Here is a 21,383-nt window from a genome sequence, read left to right on the forward strand (position 1 = left end):
ACCAGGGCTCGAACCCTTGTCCCCTGCACTGGCAGGTGGATTCTTAACCATTGCGCCACCAGGGAAGCCCCTCTAGTAATTTTAAAAGATATAAGATATGGAAAACAGAAGGTCTAAAATATACCTTATAGGGGTTCCAGAAGGAGAGGATTGAGAAAATAGAGGAGAGGTAGTAATAAAAGAGAGAATGGTTGAGGATTTTTCAGAATTGATGCAAAACACAAATACTGAGATTCAAGAGGAAGAAAGAGTCATGAGCAGTATAAATAAGAATAAATTCAGATCTGAATTCACTGCAGTAAAACTTCAGAATGGCAAAGATCAAGAGAAATTCTTACAAAATATTACTATTCTTCTGTCCAAACGTGTTTCTAATTACATTCCCACATGCTAAACCTAAAAGTTGAAGTCTCAGTAAAGAGGATTTTCCTAACTGGGAACAGGACAGTCATAGGGAAGTCATCTAGCAAATGTAACCATGATCTTCCTTTTCCCAGTTTTGGTTTGTTTTGACCAAGGATGGAAAAGGATATAAAACTTCCTGTTTTTTTTTTTTTTTTTTTTTGCGGTTTGCGGGCCTCTCACTGCTGTGGCCTCTCCTGTTGCGGAGCACAGGCTCCGGACGCGCAGGCTCAGCGGCCATGGCTCACGGGCCTAGCCGCTCCGCGGCATGTGGGATCCTCCCGGACCAGGGCACGAACCCGTGTCCCCTGCATCGGCAGGCAGACTCTCAACCACTGTGCCACCAGGGAAGCCCCAAACTTCCTGTTTTTAGAGAATCTTTTAGGAAGATGTACTTCACCTAACTTCTGGTCCCAAATCACATAGCTTTTTCAGGGGTTGTCCCATCATATGGCACCCTCCTGTAGATTTTAAAGGAATGCAAGTAGGAGGAGGAAAGTGAGAGTGACTAGTTAGCCCTTTAAACTCTGTCCCCCTGTTGTACATTTACTCACCCACATATGCACACACGAACACATGGCATTCATGCCACTCATAGATCATTCACATGGAGCACACATTATCCACACTGAAAATACACAAAGTACACACACCACTAACCTAACACACACATACTCATACTTTCACGCAAAGGGCAGGCAGATGTTCAGCAAGCTATGACCCACACAGCTGTTTTCTCACTTCCTTGTCCACCTCTATCAGCAGCAATGGGCACTGAGGGCAGCGGGCAAGGCTCTAACTCACGGGGCTCTACACTTTGACTCCAAACGTTTTTTCACCTCCATATAATTCTAGGCCTACCCAAGAATCATCTTCATGCAATGGAAACCACTTAGGAGACCTACAGTACAGTCCTGGCAGCTCTGATCCTGAGGACACTATTGCAGCATCCTAGGAAGATGGGCAAGGAGTAGACTACCAGCTCACTGCCACGTCATCACACTGATGTTCAGGACACTGAAGGAGTGGGAAGAAGAGGAGCTTAAGCGTAGGAAGCTCAGAAGTCTTAACTGTAGATGGGTAAGCAATCTCCCACAACCTCATACCATCCCTTCTTACTGGGAGAGGGACTGTTTCCTGTGCCTTCTAGGCCTACAGAACACTCTAAATCTAGATTTTGCTCTCCTGACGTTTGCTAAGGTTTATTTTTTGGCTGCGTTGGGTCTTTGTTGCTGCGCGTGGACTTCCTCTAGTTGCAGCAAGCGGGGGCTACTCTTAATTGCAGTGTGTGGGCTTCTCATTGCAGTGCCTTCTCTTGCCATGGAGCACGGGCTCTAGGCACGCGGGCTCAGTAGTTGTGGCTCGTGGGCTCTAGAGTGCAGGCTCTGTAGTTGTGGCACACGAACATAGCTGCTCCACAGCATGTGGGAATCTTCCTGGAGCAGGGCTCGAACCCGAGTCCCCTGCATTGGCAGGCGGATTCTTTACTGCGCCACCAGGGAAGTCTCTAGCTAAGGTTTTAACAGTTGTTTTTTCCTCTCCATCCTCTCTCCACCCACACGCCCCCCTTCTCCCCTCCCATTGCTCTTCTTTTGGTCTCTGGCCATTATGAGTTCTGAAGCAGGGCCAGGTCCCCTTGGGAGCCCCTAATATGCCCGGCACTAGGCAGATATACATGCAAGTCCAGTTCTGGCCATGGGACGGTACTTTAGGAAAACGGAAAAAAACCAGTCTTGTATCTGGCCCTGCTTCAGTTCCTCAAAGTGAAGATGACATTTCTGGTAAGCAGTTACAATTAGATTTTTAGAGCCCTGGGTTTTCAAATAATCACATGCAGGATTAAGAAAGATAATTTAAAATGTTTAATTCTGCCTGATTAGCTGGTAATTGAGGTGATCTGCTGATGTGGAAGTAATGTAATAGAGTTAATATGCCCCCCGGCATGACAGATGTCTTGTGCCTTGTCGATCAGTCTCTTTAGCAATTACCTTGTCCTCTGTCCTTTTTTTTTTTTTTTTGATAGTTAGTGAACTTCTTTTTGTCATCGTCATCCTTTCTGGCAGCCAGAGTCAGCAGACCTTGCACAGACATCATGCCCATTTATTGGTATCATTCCTAAGTTTTAGATGGCTATTTCAGGGCTTCCCTGGTGGTGCAGTGGTTAAGAATCCGCCTGCCAGTGCAGGGGACACGGGTTCGAGCCCTGGTCCGGGAAGATCCCACATGCCGCGGAGCAACTAAGCCTGTGCGCCACAACTACTGAGCCTGCGCTCTAGAGCCCATGAGCCACAACTACTGAGCCCACGTGCCACAACTACTGAAGCCTGTGCACCTAGAGCCTGTGCTCGGCAACAAGAGAAGCCACTGCAATGAGAAGCCCATGCACCGCAATAAAGAGTACCCCTGCTCGCCACAACTAGAGAAAGCCCGTGTGCAGCAACGAAGACCCAATGCAGCCAAAAAAAAAAAAAAAGATGGCTATTTCAGAGCCTCATTTGGATATGGATTTTCTTTATTCTATGATGCCAATTTCAGAGGTGTCATTTACCCTCTGTAAATTTTCTTTTCTTTTCTTTTTTTTCTGGCCTCGCCTTTCTATGACTCCAGGGAAAACAATCCTAGGATATGTTTTAAAATGGGAAACTGGGTAAAAGTGCCTATGTGACCCTTTGTAATCCAAAGCTTCCTCCCCCAATCCTGCTCCGTCCCTAGGCAGTCACTGGCTTGCTTCTGTTCATTATAGGTAAATTTGTGTTTCCTAGACTGTTATATAAATGGAATCATGATATACGTACTCTTTATTGTCTGGCTCCTTCTGCTCGGTGTAATTATTTTGAATTCATCTATTTTATTGCTGTATAAATAGTTAATTCCTTTTTATTGTTGAGTAGTGTTCCATTGTACGGACATAGCACAATTGTTTTATCCATTCACTTGGATGGACATTTAGGTTATTTTTTGTTTTACAAATTAACTATTTGTAAATATTACAAATAAAAATACTGTGAACAACTGTAAAAAAAAATGGGAAACTGGGTAATTATTTTGTTTGCAAATCATTAAAAAAGAGCATTTGTATCTGAGATTGATTGTTTCCCTTGGCACATTCAGTGTGGCACTGAAGGACTATAAGGAATCCTGTAGATCTTCTAGTGCCCTGAGAACACTGGAGCTCAGTGAGGCTAAGTGACTGTAACACACATACTAGTTATTTTCCCAGAAGGAACTGGAACTCTTCGTTATTTCAGGAGGACCTGTTATTATGTGCCAAGCACTGTATTAAGCATTGGGGTTGCCCAAAAATAACACTCTGAGCTGGACCTTGAGGATGGGTAGGAGTTTGCTAGGCAGCGAAAGAGTAGTGTTTTTTCTTTCCTTAAACTGGAGAACTAGTTTGGGAAGATCAAAAAAAGAAGAATTACATTTTCCTTAGCCTCTCTAGTTAGCGGTTCAGACCCTTACTTAAAGAAGTTTAATGAAAAGATATTTTTGTTACAGACTCCAGGAGTGGTGCACCTCTCCTCCTTGATCATTTAAAGACAAGAATGAATGAAGTGATCTGTGCCTGGATCTTTGGTATCTGGCCTGGCACCATCCCGCCACATTGCCACCCGTGCAGTCCTGCTCCTTGCCCTGTACAGGAAGGTGCTGGAGTTGAATGGCAGTGGGACCTGGGTTTCTCTCCAGTAATGTACAGAGCCAAGGTCATATCCACCCTGTGTGATGGTGAGTAGTGCAAGCTCCTGGTACGTGCTACCTGGTTATGCCACCGCCCCACCTCCCCACAGATATCCAGGTAAAGTGAACATTTAGGCACATGGGGACCTACTAATGAGCGCTAAGATGTACTGAGTGCTTACATGAGCCAGGCACTGTTCTTAGACTATATATGAGTTACTGCATTTAAGTGAGGCTGCACTGTACTGCACAAAGCAAGAGTGGAAGCTTCTGAAAATCTAGAGAAATGGAGCAACTTACAGAAGCCTTATAGCATGACAAGTGGCAAGGAGTCAGTGCTGGAATGCCAAATAGAAGAGACTGGACGCTAGGCAGACTGCCACCAAATCAAGAGGGTGTGGTAAGGAGGACACGGATGTCAGGGTCAGGCAGACAGGCAGACAGACCTAGAACCAATTCCTGGCTCTGCCGATTTACCAGCTGGATGACTCTGGGCAGGTTGTTTACCTTTGGGGGTATAACTTCCTCCTCTCTAAAGTGGGCATTAGCCTGTCTTGCAGGGTTGTTCTGAGTGTGTGAGAAAATGCATAAAGAGTCCAGCACAATGCCTGGCCTAGAGTAGTGCCCTGCTTTTCATTATTAGCCAAAGGATCCTTATGTCCCCAAGAATCTGTAAGAATCAAGGAATTTCAGAGGTTGAAGATGACTCAGAGATCACCCACTCCAGACACATCATGTTTGGATGCACAACCTGAGCCCCAAACATAATGAGTCATTTGCCCCAAACTGTCTGCTAGTTATTAGTTAAATCAGGATTAGAACCCAGGACATCATCTGCCCTTAGCCACCAGGACCAATGATTACAGTTGAACCATACGAAAAACTCTTGAGATATTTCACTAAAAAGGTGATTTAGGCTGATCCTGTTAGTTTGCCTCAGCTTATTTTCTCACAGAACAGCTGATTTTCCAGCATTCACTTTAGGTCACTTCTGAAGCATGCTGATTTGCTTTCTTGCATATGTTAGTCTACTTGGGCCACCATAACAAAATACCACAGACTAGGTGGCTTAAACAACAGAAATGTATTCCTCACAGTTCTGGAGGCTAGAAGTCCAAGATCGAGGTGCTGGCAAGATAAGTTTCATTCTGAGGCCTCTTCTCCTGGCTTGCAGGAGGCCACCGCCTTGCTATGTGCTCCCATGAACTTTTTGAATGCACATACAGAGAGACTGAACTCTCTGCTGTCTCTTCTTATAAGGATGCTAATCCTACTGGGATCAGGGCTTCACCCTTATAACCTCATTTAATCTTAATTACCTCCTGATAGGTCCTATCTCCAAATACAGTAACTTTGGGGGTTAGGGCTTCAACATATAACTTTTAGGGGGAGCACAATTCAGTCCAAGGGCTTGTGTTACATATGTTCCTCCATCCCTCATGAGCCCTTCCATTCAGGTCTGTTTCAAATCAGAGGTATATGTACGATGAAGTACATGAAATATTAAGTACCTCAACATGAGGCATCTCCTACAGCCTGGCCCCTTTTATAGCTCCTCCAGGTCATTCATTAGCCAAAGACCAAGAAATGTGGCAAAGCCAAAGTCTAGATCATTCATTCTGTTATCAGTTGAGAGAATGAGGGTTTAAGAGTTAAACCGAGATATATCAACAGACTCATTCAGAAAGAAAACTTGAACGTGAGTGAAGTTTCTCTGAAGACCTGCCGTGCATTTGAGTGATGAACAGAAACAGTGCAGCTTTGACATTTATTCTGATATTTCCAAAGGAAACTGTATAAAATAACATGTTTTTGAGGGAAATTTTTTCTTTAGAAAGATTAAGAAAAAAACTGTCAAAATTGTGTAGTGAAATATCCAGATTTACAGAGGCTGAAGTGCTGTGGATCTGAAAGCCATGTGGATCTATTTCTTTGGCATCAGGACTCTCCATTCAGAGGTCATCCTAAGTCAAAGGGCTACTCAGCCTCCACATATAGAGATTTGGGAAAGCTTGAGAGGTTCTTTATGAGATCAAGAGTGAACAGTGGCTAATTTGGCTCCTTTGTGAAAATAATGCCCAGTTTGCCCTTTGAGAAAGGATATCACCTATCTTACTTGCTAGATGTGGCTCCAAATAGTTTTTTGCTATGTCCCCAAATCATCTTTACTCCAAATTTCAAAGTAATATGTGAAAAATACAGGTTTATGGAAAAATGCAAACAATTCAGAAGAATATGGAGCAGAATGCAGAGGTCCTCCTTTTCAACACTTTCCTATCCCCCATCCTGTTCCCCTTCCCATGAGTAATGGGAAAGTTTGGTGGTTTTGTTTGTTTTGGATTTTAAATTATACTTTTACTTACAGATAGCTAGGCTTATTTTATTTTATTTTTAAATCAATGGCATCATACTATTATCATTTGACCTTCTCCTACTGATGATTATGTAGACCTGTCTAATCGATTTTTTGGTTATTACAAACAAAGCTGAAATAAACATTCTTGTACAAATATTTATGTATGTGAACACTTCTGTAGGACAGATTCTTAGAAAGAGATATACTGGGTCAAAGGGAAAACATATTTTAAAAATTGGTATTGTCAAATTACCTTCCAAAAACATTCTATGAATTTATACTCCCACCAGAACTATATGAGAGCATGTGTTTTTCCAATTTGTTTGGACTTTGACATTATCAATCTTTATTTTTTGTTGACCTGATGGGCAATGAAGGGAATCTCACTGTTACTTTGATTTGCATATTCCTAATTTCTTGTAGGGTTGAACAGTGTCTCATTTCTTTATCTTTCGTATTTCTTCTTCAGTGAATTGCCTACTTACTTTATTCTAAGGAAATGTTTCATTTATTTTTGGGGATGTAGAGCCTTCCCATAATGACGCACGTTAATGCTCTGCTGTTGCAAATATTCAAGTTTGCTGTTAACAGATATTCCAGAGTACAGATACTCAAAATTATGCGTAGAAAAATCTAGGCGGATTTACACTAAAATGTTAACAGTGGTTACATCTAAGTGATAGGATCATGAATATCTGACTTTTTTTTTTTTTTTGCGGTACATGGGCCTCTCACTGTTGTGACCTCTCCCCTTGCGGAGCACAGGCTCCAGACATGCAGGCTCAGCGGCCATGGCTCACGGGCCCAGCTGCTCTGCGGCATGTGGGATCTTCCCGGACCGAGGCACGAACCTGCGTCCCCTGCATCGGCAGGCGGACTCTCAACCACTGCGCCACCAGGGAGGCCCCGGACTTTTTTATACCTTTCTGTGTTGTCTGCTCTTTTCTCCTCTTGAACACTAACCATGTATTAATTTCATGAGTAGAAAGTAAAAAAAATAATAGAGTGGTGGGGTAATGGTGATGAAGGCTCTCAAAGCAATTCTAAAAGAGCATTTCGCAAGGTACTTTGAGTATTGGCAGTATCAGTATATACTTAATTCTCCTAAGTCAAAATTTGAAGGAAACAACAGTCACTTCTTGGATAATAAATTGATATGGAGATACAGTTAGTCTTATTATTTTATAGTTACCTCTTTAGCACCGAAGATTCTATCATTCTTTACCCACTGTATTTTATGGCCCAACCCTTTCTGAAGTATTGGCAATCAACAGTGAGGGGCACTCAAACATTTTGGCTATAACAGAAGCTTCTGGACAGAAATGTGCAAAATCTCTATTCAAGGACAAAATGGCTACTGAGCTACAAAGTCCCCTCAGCAACTCCACCAATTATTAACAAATGCAAGGAATGTACATGTTGATCAGAAAGAAGGAGGTGGGAGAAAGAAAGAATGGTTTGCTGGGGAACCACAGTTTAAGGAGTGTCACAAAGACTACCTCTGGCAGTGCCATGGGAGACCTGGTAAGTACTCAGTCCTCTCAGCAAGACTGTGGCTCAGCAGGAAACAGTGTGTGAGTTTGCCGGAGTTGAGAAACATCTTTTGAGAGCACCTAAATTCAATCGTTCTACTTAACATCTGACAAAATTAGTTTGGCTTTCCAGTGGCCAGGTGGCTGGGGATGGGAAGAGGGTGTAGGCTGGGGAGAATGTCACACCAAGATGGAAATAATGGCCCTTCGGATGTTGGATGACTGAACTGTCATTCTGGATGGTACCTCAGAAGTGGATTAATGGGAGCCTATGCTTGTGAGCAGCCTGGATGGCAGAAGGCCAGACCCCAGGATGGGGGGAATACACCAAGGAGGAGTTACCTTGGAAAACTGTGGGTAATCCACCAGCCCCAGCAATCACCCTGCCCTCATGAGTGCTTCCACGCCAACTGGGACTGAAATGATTCCACTTCCTACTGGTGCAGTCTCTAGTTTGGAGCTGCTTCTCCAGCCCCAAGTTGTCCCTTGGGGACATCCATGCAGCTGGGCTGATGCTGCCTCATGCCTCACCAATAACCGTGAATACTACAGGACTCAAATGCAATGGATAGAAAGAAAGAGGAATAAAAAATAGGGACGATGAGTCCCCCCTGCCCCTTGCCTTTGATTACTCTGGCTTTACATATCCTGAATTATGATGATTTATTACAAAGTGAGTGATTCTTGAGAAGACAGATTTAGCTTAGGGGCTGAATTCTTGAAATTAAGAGTGTCAATGTAGACTTTAGGACTTAACCATTTACATGAGGAAATTTATAAATCAGGAATTTTACAGAGCTTATAGGCCAAGGATAATTAAGGTTACAATATATCACACTATCACAGTAATCCTAAAGTGTCACCATGCTTATATGTGTGTAACTCTGACTATGGAGCGAATATTCAGTGCAGTCATGGACACAAGAAGGCAAAGCCCCTGACCTTCAGGTTGCAAGGACTTGAGTGAGGACATAAGCGCCAGAGATGGGAGAAGAGACACATCTGTCATGTCTTCCAAACTGAGCCGAGGACATCTGCAGCTACTGCCACCATCTCACTTTAGTACAAGGGGAAAAACAGATGTAAAAATAGAGGCGATATATCCAACTATTAACACTGAGGCAAAACTGGATATAGCAGTCTGCAGAGGCACAGCGTAGAGCAGGCGATGGCTCCCGCTAGGGCAGGCTGTCTCCAGTGGCCAACGTGCCAACTAACTAAAGAGGTTTCCACCATCCATGCCAGTATGATTGGCAAATAAAAACTGGCTATATTTAGGTTGCACAGCAGGATTGTTTTGTGAAGGTGTAACATCATAAGGGATGAGGAGGAGAAAAGAGAGAAGGTTACAAACTGCCTGAGAGCAAGTGACACCCTCCTGACAGGAAAGGGAAGGAGCCCATCTGTTCAGAAGAAAATGCCTCCCTGGGAGTTCCTCACTCACCAGGTGAATTAGCTCCTCTTTACCAGACTTATGAAGAAGCTGAACAGTTGTGTGCAGGACAGGCAAGAATTTTAATAATGAGTGCTGGATGAGAGGAGAAAGACAGCATGAAAAAGCTGAGGGAGACTACACCCAGAAAATAACTACCCTTGTTTCCTGTGTCACCTCGGTTCCACTGGGGGGATGTTAAGTGCCCAGTCAGTAGATTCAGTACAGCAATTAAGTAGAAGATTCTTTATCTAGAGAGTATCCACTCATTAGTGAAGTGCCTTTTTGTTGTTTTTGTTTGTCCTTTGTCTTCTCAATTGAGATATCATACACATACCCTAAAATTCACCCTTAAAAAAGTGCACAATTCAGTGGTTCTGAGTATATCTACAAGGTTGTACAACCATCACCACTATCTAATTCTAGGACATTTTCATCACCCCAAAGAGGAACCCTGTGTACATTAGCAGTCACTCCTCATTCTACCCTCTCTCCAGCCTCTGCTGTCAATTTACTTTCTGTTTCGATAGATTTACCTACTCTGGATATTTCATATAAATAGAAGCATACAGTATGTGGCCTTTTATGTCCGACTTCTTTCACCTAGTATAATGTTTTGGATGTTCATCCATGCCATATCATGTATCAGTATTCCTTTTTATGGCTGAATAATGTTCTATCATATGTATATACCACAATTTGTTTCTCCATTTATCTGTTGATGAAAATTTGGTTTGTTTTCAATTTGGGGCTATTATGAATAATGCTGTGTGAACATTTGTGTATAAGGTTTTGTGTAACATATGTTTTTTTAATTTCTCTTGGCTATATACCTGGAAGTAGAAGTGCTGAGTCTGTTGTAACTCTAAATTTAACTTTTTGAAGCACTTCCAGAGCATTTTCCAAAGTGGCTGTACCATCTTACATTCCTATCAGCAGTGTTTGAGGGTTCTGATTTCTCCACATCCTAGTCAACAGTATCTGTTTTTGATTATAGCCATTCTAGTGGGTGTGAAATGGTATCTCATTGTGTTTTGCCTTAAAAAAAAAAAAATCGAAGCCATCTGTATTCATAGTTTAAAAAGACAAAGCTTAAAGTGTAAATGGCCCATCCCTCTCCACTCCTATTTCTATGAGGCAAATACTTTAAATTCTTTTACTGGTTTCTTCTGATTTTATCTTCTATTTCTGGTAGTATGCTTATACTGTTGTCTTTTTAAAAAATCTGTTTTAGGTATTATCTCTTGAATTCCAACAATGGAAGATGAGCATTTAATTCTCTTATCTTCCCCTATGTGCACACAAATACACACTCACTTTATCTTTCCATTTTCACAGTATGATTATAATCTCTATTTTTGGTTAAATCAATAATTGGCACTTACATTGTTATGACTATGCATTCATAGCCATGTGGTGTACAAAATTTATATTTACTTAACCATACCTTTTCCCCTTAGATTCCAGATGACCTAGAGGAAAAAATTTGCTTTTTTTAAAAATTTCCTCAGTTTTCTACATATTAATTACTACTTCATCCTCAAATTCTACAAGAGCTAAAAATCTTTGTGCATATTCAAACACACTGGATATCTGGATATTCCACTATTGCTTTCTTTTTCCTTTTTTCTTTTTTGTTTCTGGGAGACGTTCCTTCCAGAGCCCGCCATGCTCCTGCTTTAATCTGAACTGACGGGGAATGGGCTTCCTGCATAGCTATTGTCCTGGAACTTTCCTTCATCGTCACTGACTTCTCTCTTAAGTTGCATCACCTGTTTCCTGGATCTCATATCTTCCTGTCTTAGTTTTATCCCAGTTTACAATAGCATATCTTCCAGTAGCTTCTTTATTCCTCTATTCCTCCATTACCGTCTTGTTTTTGTTAAATATTTTCTAGTGTACCATTTTAATCGTCTTGTTTCTTTTAGGTGTTTTGTTTTTTTGGTTCTTTTCTTAGTGATTGCACTGGTGATTCCAATTAACACCTTAATCTAGTTTAGATTAATACTATCTTAATTTCAATAGCATACAAAATTGTTTATGGATGCTTTCATGCTACCACGGTAGAGCTGAGTATTTGTAGCAAAGCATGTATGCATATGGCCTGTAAAGCCTAAAACTTTACCATCTGGCCCTTTACAGAAAAAACCTGCTGATCCCGATCCAGCGTCCTGATCTTCCCGATCCCATTTTCTCTCTCCTGCCTCCAAGCATTAAGCAATCTGTTCTCTCTGAACTCTCACTGTTTCACCTTTCCTGAAACCTAGAAATTAACTGCAAGTGCTAAGGAACCAAATGAAAGAGCACAAAACTGTATCAGCAAAGTGTGAAAACCTCCTTGGTGCACATCGCTGTACATAAGATGCTCAAAGTTATAATCCGTCATGATCTGTGAAATCCAATCCTTCAGCATGAAATTATTGAGGATTATTACTACTGATTCAAATTTGAACAGTTCCAAGGCCAGTTTCTCCATCATTTAATCCTATGCCCAAGCAGTGCGTTTCTACATGAGTGTTCTGTGGTGGGCATGGGTGGTTTTACTCTGATCAGTATCCATTTCCCATCCTCTTATGAGAGTTCTTTGATTTTTATTTGACACTGGGGATGGGGGCATGATGTGAGGCACAGTGTGATTAGGGTGCTGCCAGGGACCACCACCTGGAGGGCACCTGTCTGAGCTCAAAGCCCACCAAAAGGCAAGCAGAGCTGACAGGGAGAGCGTGAGCAAGCGAGTCTTCGTGACACGGTTTAGCTTCTGCATTCTGCCGTACCTTCGAACCTTCCACTTATGTGCACCAAATAAATCCCTTGTTCTGTGTAAGCCGTTTGAGTTGTGTTCCTGGTGCTTATGAGCAAAAGGAGTCGTGACTGACACAGACTTTGAAAGCAGAGGCTGAGCCACTTCTGGGCAGTCACAGAGGTCCAATAGCTTCGTGAGGACCCTTCGTTTTATTTTTAGCAAAAGAAGAACAAACTCTTCTGCTTTAGTTCAGGACCTGGAATAGTTTTAGTCTAATGCAGGATTGACTTCAGAACTAATAAGGAATCTCTCAAATTCAGGTTACTGTCCTTGACAAAACAGAAAAACTAATGGTTTCAGAAATAAATAAATATGATGAGAATAACATCGCCAAGTATAATTTATCAAATTCCTGATAAAACACATTTTAAAAGGCAATCAGGGGCTTCCCTGGTGGTGCAGTGGTTAAGAATCTGCCTGCCAATGCAGGGAACACGTGTTCGAGCCCTGGGCCGGGAAGATCCCATATGCCATGGAGCAACTAAACCTGTGTGCCACAACTACTGAAGCCCATGCGCCTAGAGCGCGTGCTTCACAACAAGAGAAGCCACCGCAGCAAGAAGCCCACGCACTGCAACGAAGAGTAGCCCCCCGCTCGCCTCAACTAGGGTAAGCCTGCATGCAGCAATGGAGACCCAATGCAGCCAAATAAATAAGTAAGTAACTTAAAAAAAAAAAGACACACACACACACACACACACACACAAAGGCAATCAGGATGTAATTTCATGTAATAAAGCATTCTTTGCACTTATCTATTTCAATGCATATTCTTAACTAAAACTTCATCAGATGCCCTTAGGCTTCTTTTTTTGATAAATGACCCACATTTTAAAGTCTTTTCTAAGCAAAGAAATAAACATATTTTATAAATAATAATATGTCAGTTTCTTATAGGTAAAAACCCTAAAATTTTTATTCTTCCTCAACTCTAATTTCTTGTCCTTGATGTTTACTTACTTTTCTAGTCTAGGCCATAAGCAAATAATTTTTATTTCCCCAGCTTTAGAGGAACCCTGAGCCTTTTTCTAACTTGTTTCCTTTTCATCCCTGCTCTGTAGCCGTGACTTGTCCACTTAACCTGCTTGTGCTTAACATAGCACCTCACACAAGTGTCTTAGTTTTGAACCTCCAGCTCTGCTACTTCCTTACATTAGGATCTAGAGCAAGTTTCTAAATCTGTAAAATGAGGATAATAATAGTACCTGCCTCATATGGTTGTTGTAAAGATTAAATGAGAGGTATGTGAAAGAGACACAGTAAGCATGTAGTAATGCTATTATTACTACAATATAATAACCAGTGGTCCTTGTGATTTCATTCCACACAAGAGGCTTGTAAGACCCAGCGATGTGTTTATTGTTTAAACTCTAGGCCCCATGAGGGCAGAGACTTTGTCTTGTTCATCACTATATATATGCACCTAATATATGACTGGCATATAATAGGTATTTAATAAATACTTATTTAATGAATGAATGAATATAGGTAATATGGTTATAATTTTACTGATATTCCAATTTTATGGATGAGAAAACTGACTCAGAGAGGTTAAGTGACTTGTATAAAGTCCTACAGTGGGTTAGAAAAGTTTAAGATACAGTTCTCCTGCCTGATTGTCCGCTTCCCCCATATTACCTCTAAGGGCCTCTACCGCATGATCCAGAAATTCAGGTGCAGTATCTTAGTTACTAAATGACGGTTTTCAAGGGACAAAAAGGATTCTGAAATTGAAAAACCTACCGTAGTATCCACAGCCTTGACGTTCTCTGTGGGAATGTGCTTTGGGACAGGTTCTTTCTGTGACATCATCACACATCCTTCAGCACCTAAGGTGATGATTACAACCTGGCAGCCCCTTTCCATGAGCACCAACGTAGCCTTCCCAGCATCCGAGGGGCTACTGACCTCAAGGCTGGTCAGAATCTCAGCCTGAAATACATACAAAAAGAAAAGAAACTGTGGTGAGAATAAGTAACTGGGTCTCCTTCTAGATTAGATCTGTTTTTCTAGGCGATGTCTCCCTTCTTTTTCATAACAACCAATGCAGTGGGGAACTTTGGTAGATACTGGCTCAGGAAAATAAATAAAATAAAACAATAATAACAATGACAACAAAAAAGCTATAAAAGACATTCTTGGGACAACTGGGGAAATTTGAATGTGGCCTGAATATCAGATGACAGTATAGAATTACTGATAATTTTCCTAGGTGTGATAATGGTATTGTGGTTCCTCTTAGGAGATGCAAGCTGAAGTATTTAGGGGTGAGGGATCATGCCTGCAACTTTCAAATAATTCAACCAAAACAAAAATAAATACACCCAGGGGAGAGGGGAAGCCAGTGCAGCAAAATGTTAACAACTTTTTTGGTGGAGAGGATATGAGTATTCACTGTATTGCCCATTCAGCTTTTCCTTATTTGTGATGATTTTCATAGTAAAGAGTAAGGAGGAACAAAGAGAGTTTTACAAAAGAAATAAGGGAAGTGAGGAGGGAGGAAAAGAAGAAAGGAAGGGGCCACTGCCAATGATTTTTGGTATAAATCATACCCATAAATTTCACACTTAAATTCTTTTAGGCTTCTCTTGGGCCATAATGCCTTTTGCATATTACTAGTTTGCAGACCACTCATTTCTTTTCTTTTGCTTGAGCAAATGGAAGCAGAGTAGGAGAGGCTCTGATATACAGCAGAAAAAGCAATGTGCTGATGTTCAGAGACCTCCACTACTCACTAACTCTGGAAACTTCCCCAAGTCACATAAAGTCTGTAAAATGTAGGGCTTGGACAGGATCAGTAGTTTCCTCCTAGAATATAAAAAAATCCTCTGGATGAAGTAGGGGTGAGGGGCTGCAGCCCTGCTTCCTCATCCCCCAGGTACCCGCCCAGCATCTCCAGGGAACCTTTATGGTTCTGGGATTGGCAGCTGAAAATTCACTGGACTAGATGAATTATATGATACTTTTTGACTTAGAAAGCTTATAACCAAATTTTGTCTTTTCTCTAATACAGTTTAATCACATACTATCTCTTCCTAAGAATGGGTATATCCCTTCCTGTGCTTGCTCTGAATGTGCCCAGACTAACCCTTCTTGGTGCCTGTAAATCATCCCACAGTGTCTGCTCATTCTTGGTGTCAGTCTTCCCAGGAGCATGTGTTTTGTTAACTTGACCATGTACCCCCCAGCCCCGCCCTTACCATCTTTTCCATAGACCCTCTCTTTCAGTCTGTGTGGGTTATACTGTGAGGCCACTTTCTTTTTTCTTTTTATAAGTTTTGCATTGATCTTCATTACTGGGATATTTGTGTTGAGTTGGATAGTTTATTTTCAGAAATATCAATTTCTTCTGGTTTTTAAAAACGTTTTAAACAGCTATTCTTTAATGAAAAATCTTGAACATGAAAAATAATGCACACTCATGTACCTACCACCCACCTTTAATACATTTTACTTTATTAAATTTTACTTTATTTGCTTCCAATAGTTTTCTTTAAAGAAGTTAAATGATATCTTCCATATATATTATTTAGCATTGTACTTTTCACCTTAACATTTTTTTTTTTAAAATTATTATTTATTTTTGGCTGCGTTGGGTCTTTGTTGCTGCACACGGGCTTTCTCAGGTTGCAGCAAGCAGGGGCTACTCTTCGTTGCGTGTGGTGCACAGGCTTGTTGCTCTGCGGCATGTGGGATCTTCCCAGACCAGGGCTCGAACTCATGTCCCCTGCATCGGCAGGCGGACTCCCAACCACTGTGCCACCAGGGAAGCCCTCACCTTAACATTTTAAAATTTGTGTTGATATATGTAGCTTTCTAAAAAAAAACTGCACTGTATTCCATACTGCAGATATATGCTACAGTTTAAACAAAATCTGTTTTCTTTTTCATGGACACTTTGGTTTTTTCCATTTTCCCCTTTTACAAGCATGTAATCCTTTTTCCTCTGGCTATTTAAAAATATTTTTATCTTTATTAAACCCCTTGATTTTATGCAGTTCCACTAAAATGTATGTTAGCAGAAAGTTATATTTATTTATCTTATGCGGTACTTTTAACACACTTCTGATCTTTTGAGAGCTCATGCCTTTTCTCAGTTCTAGAAAACACCTTGCAGTTTTCCCTCTAACATAGCTTCTCTTCAGTTCCCTCCGTTCTCTTCTTCCTTCATTCCAATTTGACACATGTTGAAGCCTCTCAAGCTGCTAACTTCCTCTTTAACAGTTGAAACTACTTTTCTTTCCATGCTATTTTCTAGGTGAATTGAGTTTTCTACCTCCAGGTGAATTGATCAAGATTCTCTTTCAGTTCGTGTCTGATGTTTATCTTTCTAATGAGTGCTTTAAAATTTTTTCAATGACTTTTTCATTATCAGGACTTCTAATTGGTTGGTTTTCATATTCACAGACTGTTGCTTTGATTCTGTTTTTCTTTCACAATTTCTTCTCCTTTTTTAAAGAATGAGAATCTTAATCATACTTATTTTAAAGTCTTTTTGCATTGTTTTATTATTTGAATTTCATCTTGGGCAAATTTCTCTTCAGATTGTTGATTTTGCTGGATCTCTAGCAGCAGTACATTTCTTCATCTGCAGGCTCACTCTGCTCGCAGTGAGTTGGAGAGTCTGCACATTTCACTCCAATCAGGTTTATCCCTGCCTTTCTAGTGGTTTTACAGGTGCATCCACTAGGTCCCCAAGGGTCTCTAAACCAGAGCCAGGTGTTAGGTCGGCAACAGAGAGTTCCTGTTCTGGGGGGTACTGGCACTAACTGCCAATCCAGTCACTAAGTCATCAGTTGGCTTGGTTTTCTTCCTGATCAGAGGCAGGCTCTCTGTCCTCCTGTCTCTGCAGGTTGGGAGCTTTCTGTATGTTATAGCCTCAAGCAGCAGGCATAGCAGCTTCTTCCACTCTTTTTCCTTAGCAGGGAAGCCTTAGCCCAGCATCTCTGGTTTCTAGCCTGGGCACTGCTCCAGTCTCCCATGAGTGGCACACTTTCAGTGCCCATTACCCATGGGAGGCAAACTTCCACACACCTATGCCAGCTTCTGGGACTGGAGTACAGCACACCCAAGGCTGAATCTCTGTGATTCTGTTCCATTTCTGATCTGTGGAGTTATTTATCTTGTTTTTGAGCTTGTGAGTATATTTTCATTGTCTCTTTTAGTATTTATATATCAATGGTTTGTGTGTGGCACAGAGGGAATATCTTAAAGCATGAATTTACATTGTTATCATGATGAGAAGTCATCTATGAGAATGTTAAGCTTTAAAAATTTTTCTTTTTTCTATTAAGTTTTTTAAAATTAATTTTTATTGGAGTATAGTTGATTCACAATGCTGTGTTAGTTTCTGCTGTACAGCAAAGTGAATCAGCCACACATATACATATATCCACTATGTTTTAGATTCTATTCCCATATAGGTCATCACAGAGTATTGAATAGAGTTCCCTTTGAGATCAGTTTCCTTAAAGACCAGAGTTCATTCATTTATTCATTCATTCAATAAGCATTTACTACGTGCCAACTCTGTGCAGAGTACAATATAACAGATGATAATTTCTAAAGATAACTATCAATATATATCACATCATACATGCTCTTTTCACACTGTGACAATGACAACCTTCTATTGAGAGGTGGGGTACCAGGGTGGACTTTCCTACGTCAATCAATAGAGTGGGCCAGAAGAGATGCTGTGTGACTTCCAAAGCTAAGTCATAAAAGCCACCATGTCTTCTGCCAGGCTCTTGCACTCTCTCTCCCTCACCCCTTCTCAGGAGACTGTATCTTGTTGGAACCTAGCTTCCATATGGTGAGGAAGCCCAGGCCACAAGCAGAAGCCATGTGTAAGTGTTCTGGCCAATGGCCAGCATCAACTAGCAGGCATGTGAGTGAAAGAAGGTTCAGGTGATTCCAGTCTTTGAGTCTTCCAGATGAGACCCCAGATATCGTAGAGGAGAAACAAGCCATACTGTGTCCTGTCTCAATTCCTGATGCACAGATACCATGACAGACAATAAATAATTCCTGTTGTTGTAAGCTACTAGATTTGGGGGTAGTTTATTATACAGCAATAGATAGCCATTGGGATACAATAGTGAATAAGAGATGTCTGTTCTTTCCCAGGAGAAGACAGAGGTATTGAACAAGCAGTCCAAGCTGTGATGAGTGTTTGAAGAATCATTAGAGATGCTCTGTAAGTATATAGCAGGGAAATCTAAGCCAGTTTGGCATGGAGGGTAATCTAACTTCTTATTGTGAAATGGTCATTCTCTCCAGCAATTCCTGTTTCCTAGCACAATGCCTGGCCATGGTGGTTGCTCAAAAATATTGCATAACCTATTGTGGCTTCTTAAAATTAGCTTCCTTGTTGCAGTCTTCTTTCTTATTTCCTTTATGTTCTGAGAGATGAAGTTAATAAAAAGGCAGGTCAGGAAATCCTAGAAACCTTCATTCAGCCTTTGCACCAAATAAAAAACTAATAGTTCGTTAATTATAAACTTTCTTTCTCTGTATGTTGCATTGTATAATATGTCTTACCTCCCAGTGTTGGAGGAGAGTGCTGGTCTAATACTGTTTGGCCTATAAGAGGGAAAATATTGAAATTTTCTTCCTAAAATGCTTTAGAATGGCACGATATGAATATATTGATAGAGATTTTATGCAGATATATACATTATGACCGTCAGGTGGACTGAGACGGTGCTCCCCTAACAGAGAGGCCACCAGGGCTTCCCATGGCATCAATGGAGAACCTCTGTCTGTCCACCAGTGCAATCACAGGGTCTTCACAACAGAATGCAAATGCTCCAGTGTTGTACATTAGTTAGCACTGCTTGATAAAACATAGGACTCTCAGTTATACTTGACTTTCAGATAAACAACAAATAATTTTATGGTATGTTTAGTATATTATTCCTTATTTACCTGAAATTCAAGTTTAACTGGGCATCCTGTATTTTTGTTTGCTATCTCTGGCAACTCTAATATTAACAGTAATTAGTCCATACAATATGGAATGATTAAAAAAGAAAACAGAAACTAATAGTATGAGGGCAGGGTGGGGACTAAAATTAGCTGAGGTTTGATAAATGCCCAATTATGGGTATGACTCAGGGAATCCTTTTTCTTCTAGGACTCACTAGTTTCCTTTTTTCTACATCCCAGTCATCCAAAAAAATCTGTTTTCATTATGCCCAAGAATTCACATGCAATCAAGTTGATGAGGTAAGTCCTGATTCTTTGCTTTATCCACGTACATGAGTCTTTTGGTTTCTCAAGGAATGAGCAAAACCTTCCATCCTTACCTCACTTTCATTGCAGCAGAACACATCTGAGAGAGTGTAGAACTGGGGGTCTAGGTCAGCAATGGCAGGCGCTGGGTTGAACAGTGTTTTTACTACAAAGGAGTGAAAAAGGGGTTCAGTGGTTATCGTTTTTAACATGGTGCATTTATGGACATTGAGTAAGGGAAATCCCCAAGTACAACCATTTTCTCCATTAGATTAAAAATCAGGGCTTCCCTGGTGGCGCAGTGGTTGAGAGTCCACCTGCTGATGCAGGGGACACGGGTTCGTGCCCCGGTCCGGGAAGATCCCACATGCCGCGGAGCGGCTGAGCCTGTGAGCCATGGCCGCTGAGCCTGAGCGTCCAGAGCCTGTGCTCCGCAACGGGAGAGGCCACAACACTGAGAGGCCCATGTACGGCAAAAAAAAAAAAAAAAAAATCAACTTAGTTACAGATGTAGAAAAGTCTGGATCCTCAATCTCTGTGATAGCCTAGTAGCAATTCCTTGTTATGTCCATTTGCTCTACTTTTTACTTTACAACATTTCAGCTTCAAGGGCAAGCATCAATATTTACAACTAAGGTGATTACAAAGTTATGGCAAAGGACAACAAGAACATTAAAGAAAAATTTGAATGTTGTGGCATGGAAGGACATGTATAAATGTGAACATGCAGGCTGGTGAACATTTTTGTGGGTTACTGTGAGTGCTTAGATGCAAGGCTAGTTCATAAATCCATTTTCCAGGAAAGTAAAAAAGAGATGATAGAAAGGAAACAATGAAGAGCTTAAAAATTTCCTGCTAAGAATGGTAAGTAGGAAGTTCATGTACATATCCACGTTTTGAACACCTATGTATGTCTTCCAAATATGTTGCACTTACTCATGCAAACATACACATTCACACAAAAGCTTATAGTCTTGGCTTCTGTGGGCAATCTGGGAACGTAAAGGAAAGGTTGATAAAGGAGGAGAAATTTAATCAGAGGCTAAGAGCTAGCTCAGACTACAAGAGGAGGATGGATGGGGACAGCAGAAAGAGGAAAAATAAGAATGTCACGGCCATTGCAGTGTTAGAAGAAGTACATTTTTCAGAGGAGGAAAGTGAACCTCAGAGAGATGAGGTCAGTCTAAGGTCCTAACACTGGGAGATGGTTAAGCTGGGTCCCTACCCAGGGTCCTCCAGCTTGAAGTCCAGGGTTTGGTCGTTTCTAAAGTGGTTGCCTCTCTAGGCCAGGACTTTGTCCATAGCAACACAAGCCCCCCATGGCAATTCACAATATTTAAAAACAGCCTTTGTTCTGGAACTTTGTAAATTGTTTTTTTTAAGTATTTAGAACTTATATTCATAGGAAGCTCTCCCTATGTCAAAACACTTATCCACCAGAGTACCCAACTAGATTGGTTGGTCTTCTTTCTTCTACCCAGGTCCACTGACTTATGTGTGTTTAGTAACCTTAATTTACTATAGACTCATAGAGTAAAACTCTCTAGCTGCAGTCCCCAGAGACTCTTCTAGAACAGTGGTTCACCAACTTGGCTGCATATCAGCCTCACTAGGATAGCTTATTAAGATGCCTGACTTCTGGGCTCCACCTCAAACCCACTGAATCAGAATCTCTGGGGGTAAGGTCAGTGAGCATGCACATTGACAAGTTCTCCACGTGGCTCTTCCATGGCTAGTTTGGCGCTGATGCATTCCACATTCCTAGGGAGATGTGTATCAGCATGTGACTAGTGGAAGCTGTCCACTACTTCTGCCTGGGGAGGCTAGCTAATCTACTGCTGCACCTTCTTTGGTCTTACTTAACATTTTGGTTCAGTCAGTGGGTCTCGTCCAGTGGTTTATAGGCTAAGACTATTCCCATATTTTCATTATTTTAGAATCCAG

General features: G+C 41.3%; 2 protein-coding genes across 4 annotated transcripts in view; one reads left to right on the plus strand and one right to left on the minus strand.

Annotated features, from left to right (window-relative positions):
• Positions 1-4,075, plus strand: part of MRPL33 (mitochondrial ribosomal protein L33) — a 33,145-nt gene extending 29,070 nt beyond the window's left edge. The window contains exons 6-7 of the transcript XR_014326640.1: positions 1,258-1,482; positions 3,901-4,075. The gene's annotated coding sequence lies outside the window, so the exon portion shown is untranslated. The remainder of the gene's footprint in view (positions 1-1,257; positions 1,483-3,900) is intronic.
• Positions 1-21,383, minus strand: part of RBKS (ribokinase) — a gene marked incomplete at its 5' end in the record, with an annotated part of 74,027 nt that overhangs the window by 18,531 nt on the left and 34,113 nt on the right. For all 3 annotated transcript variants that reach the window (XM_082851634.1, XM_082851636.1, XM_082851635.1), the window contains 2 exons: positions 13,947-14,135; positions 19,514-19,605. In XM_082851634.1, coding sequence (XP_082707760.1) covers positions 13,947-14,135; positions 19,514-19,605 — 281 coding nt within the window. The remainder of the gene's footprint in view (positions 1-13,946; positions 14,136-19,513; positions 19,606-21,383) is intronic.

This window comes from Leucopleurus acutus, assembly GCF_964270905.1.
Source record: "Leucopleurus acutus genome assembly, chromosome: 12".
NCBI lineage: Eukaryota > Metazoa > Chordata > Mammalia > Artiodactyla > Delphinidae > Leucopleurus > Leucopleurus acutus.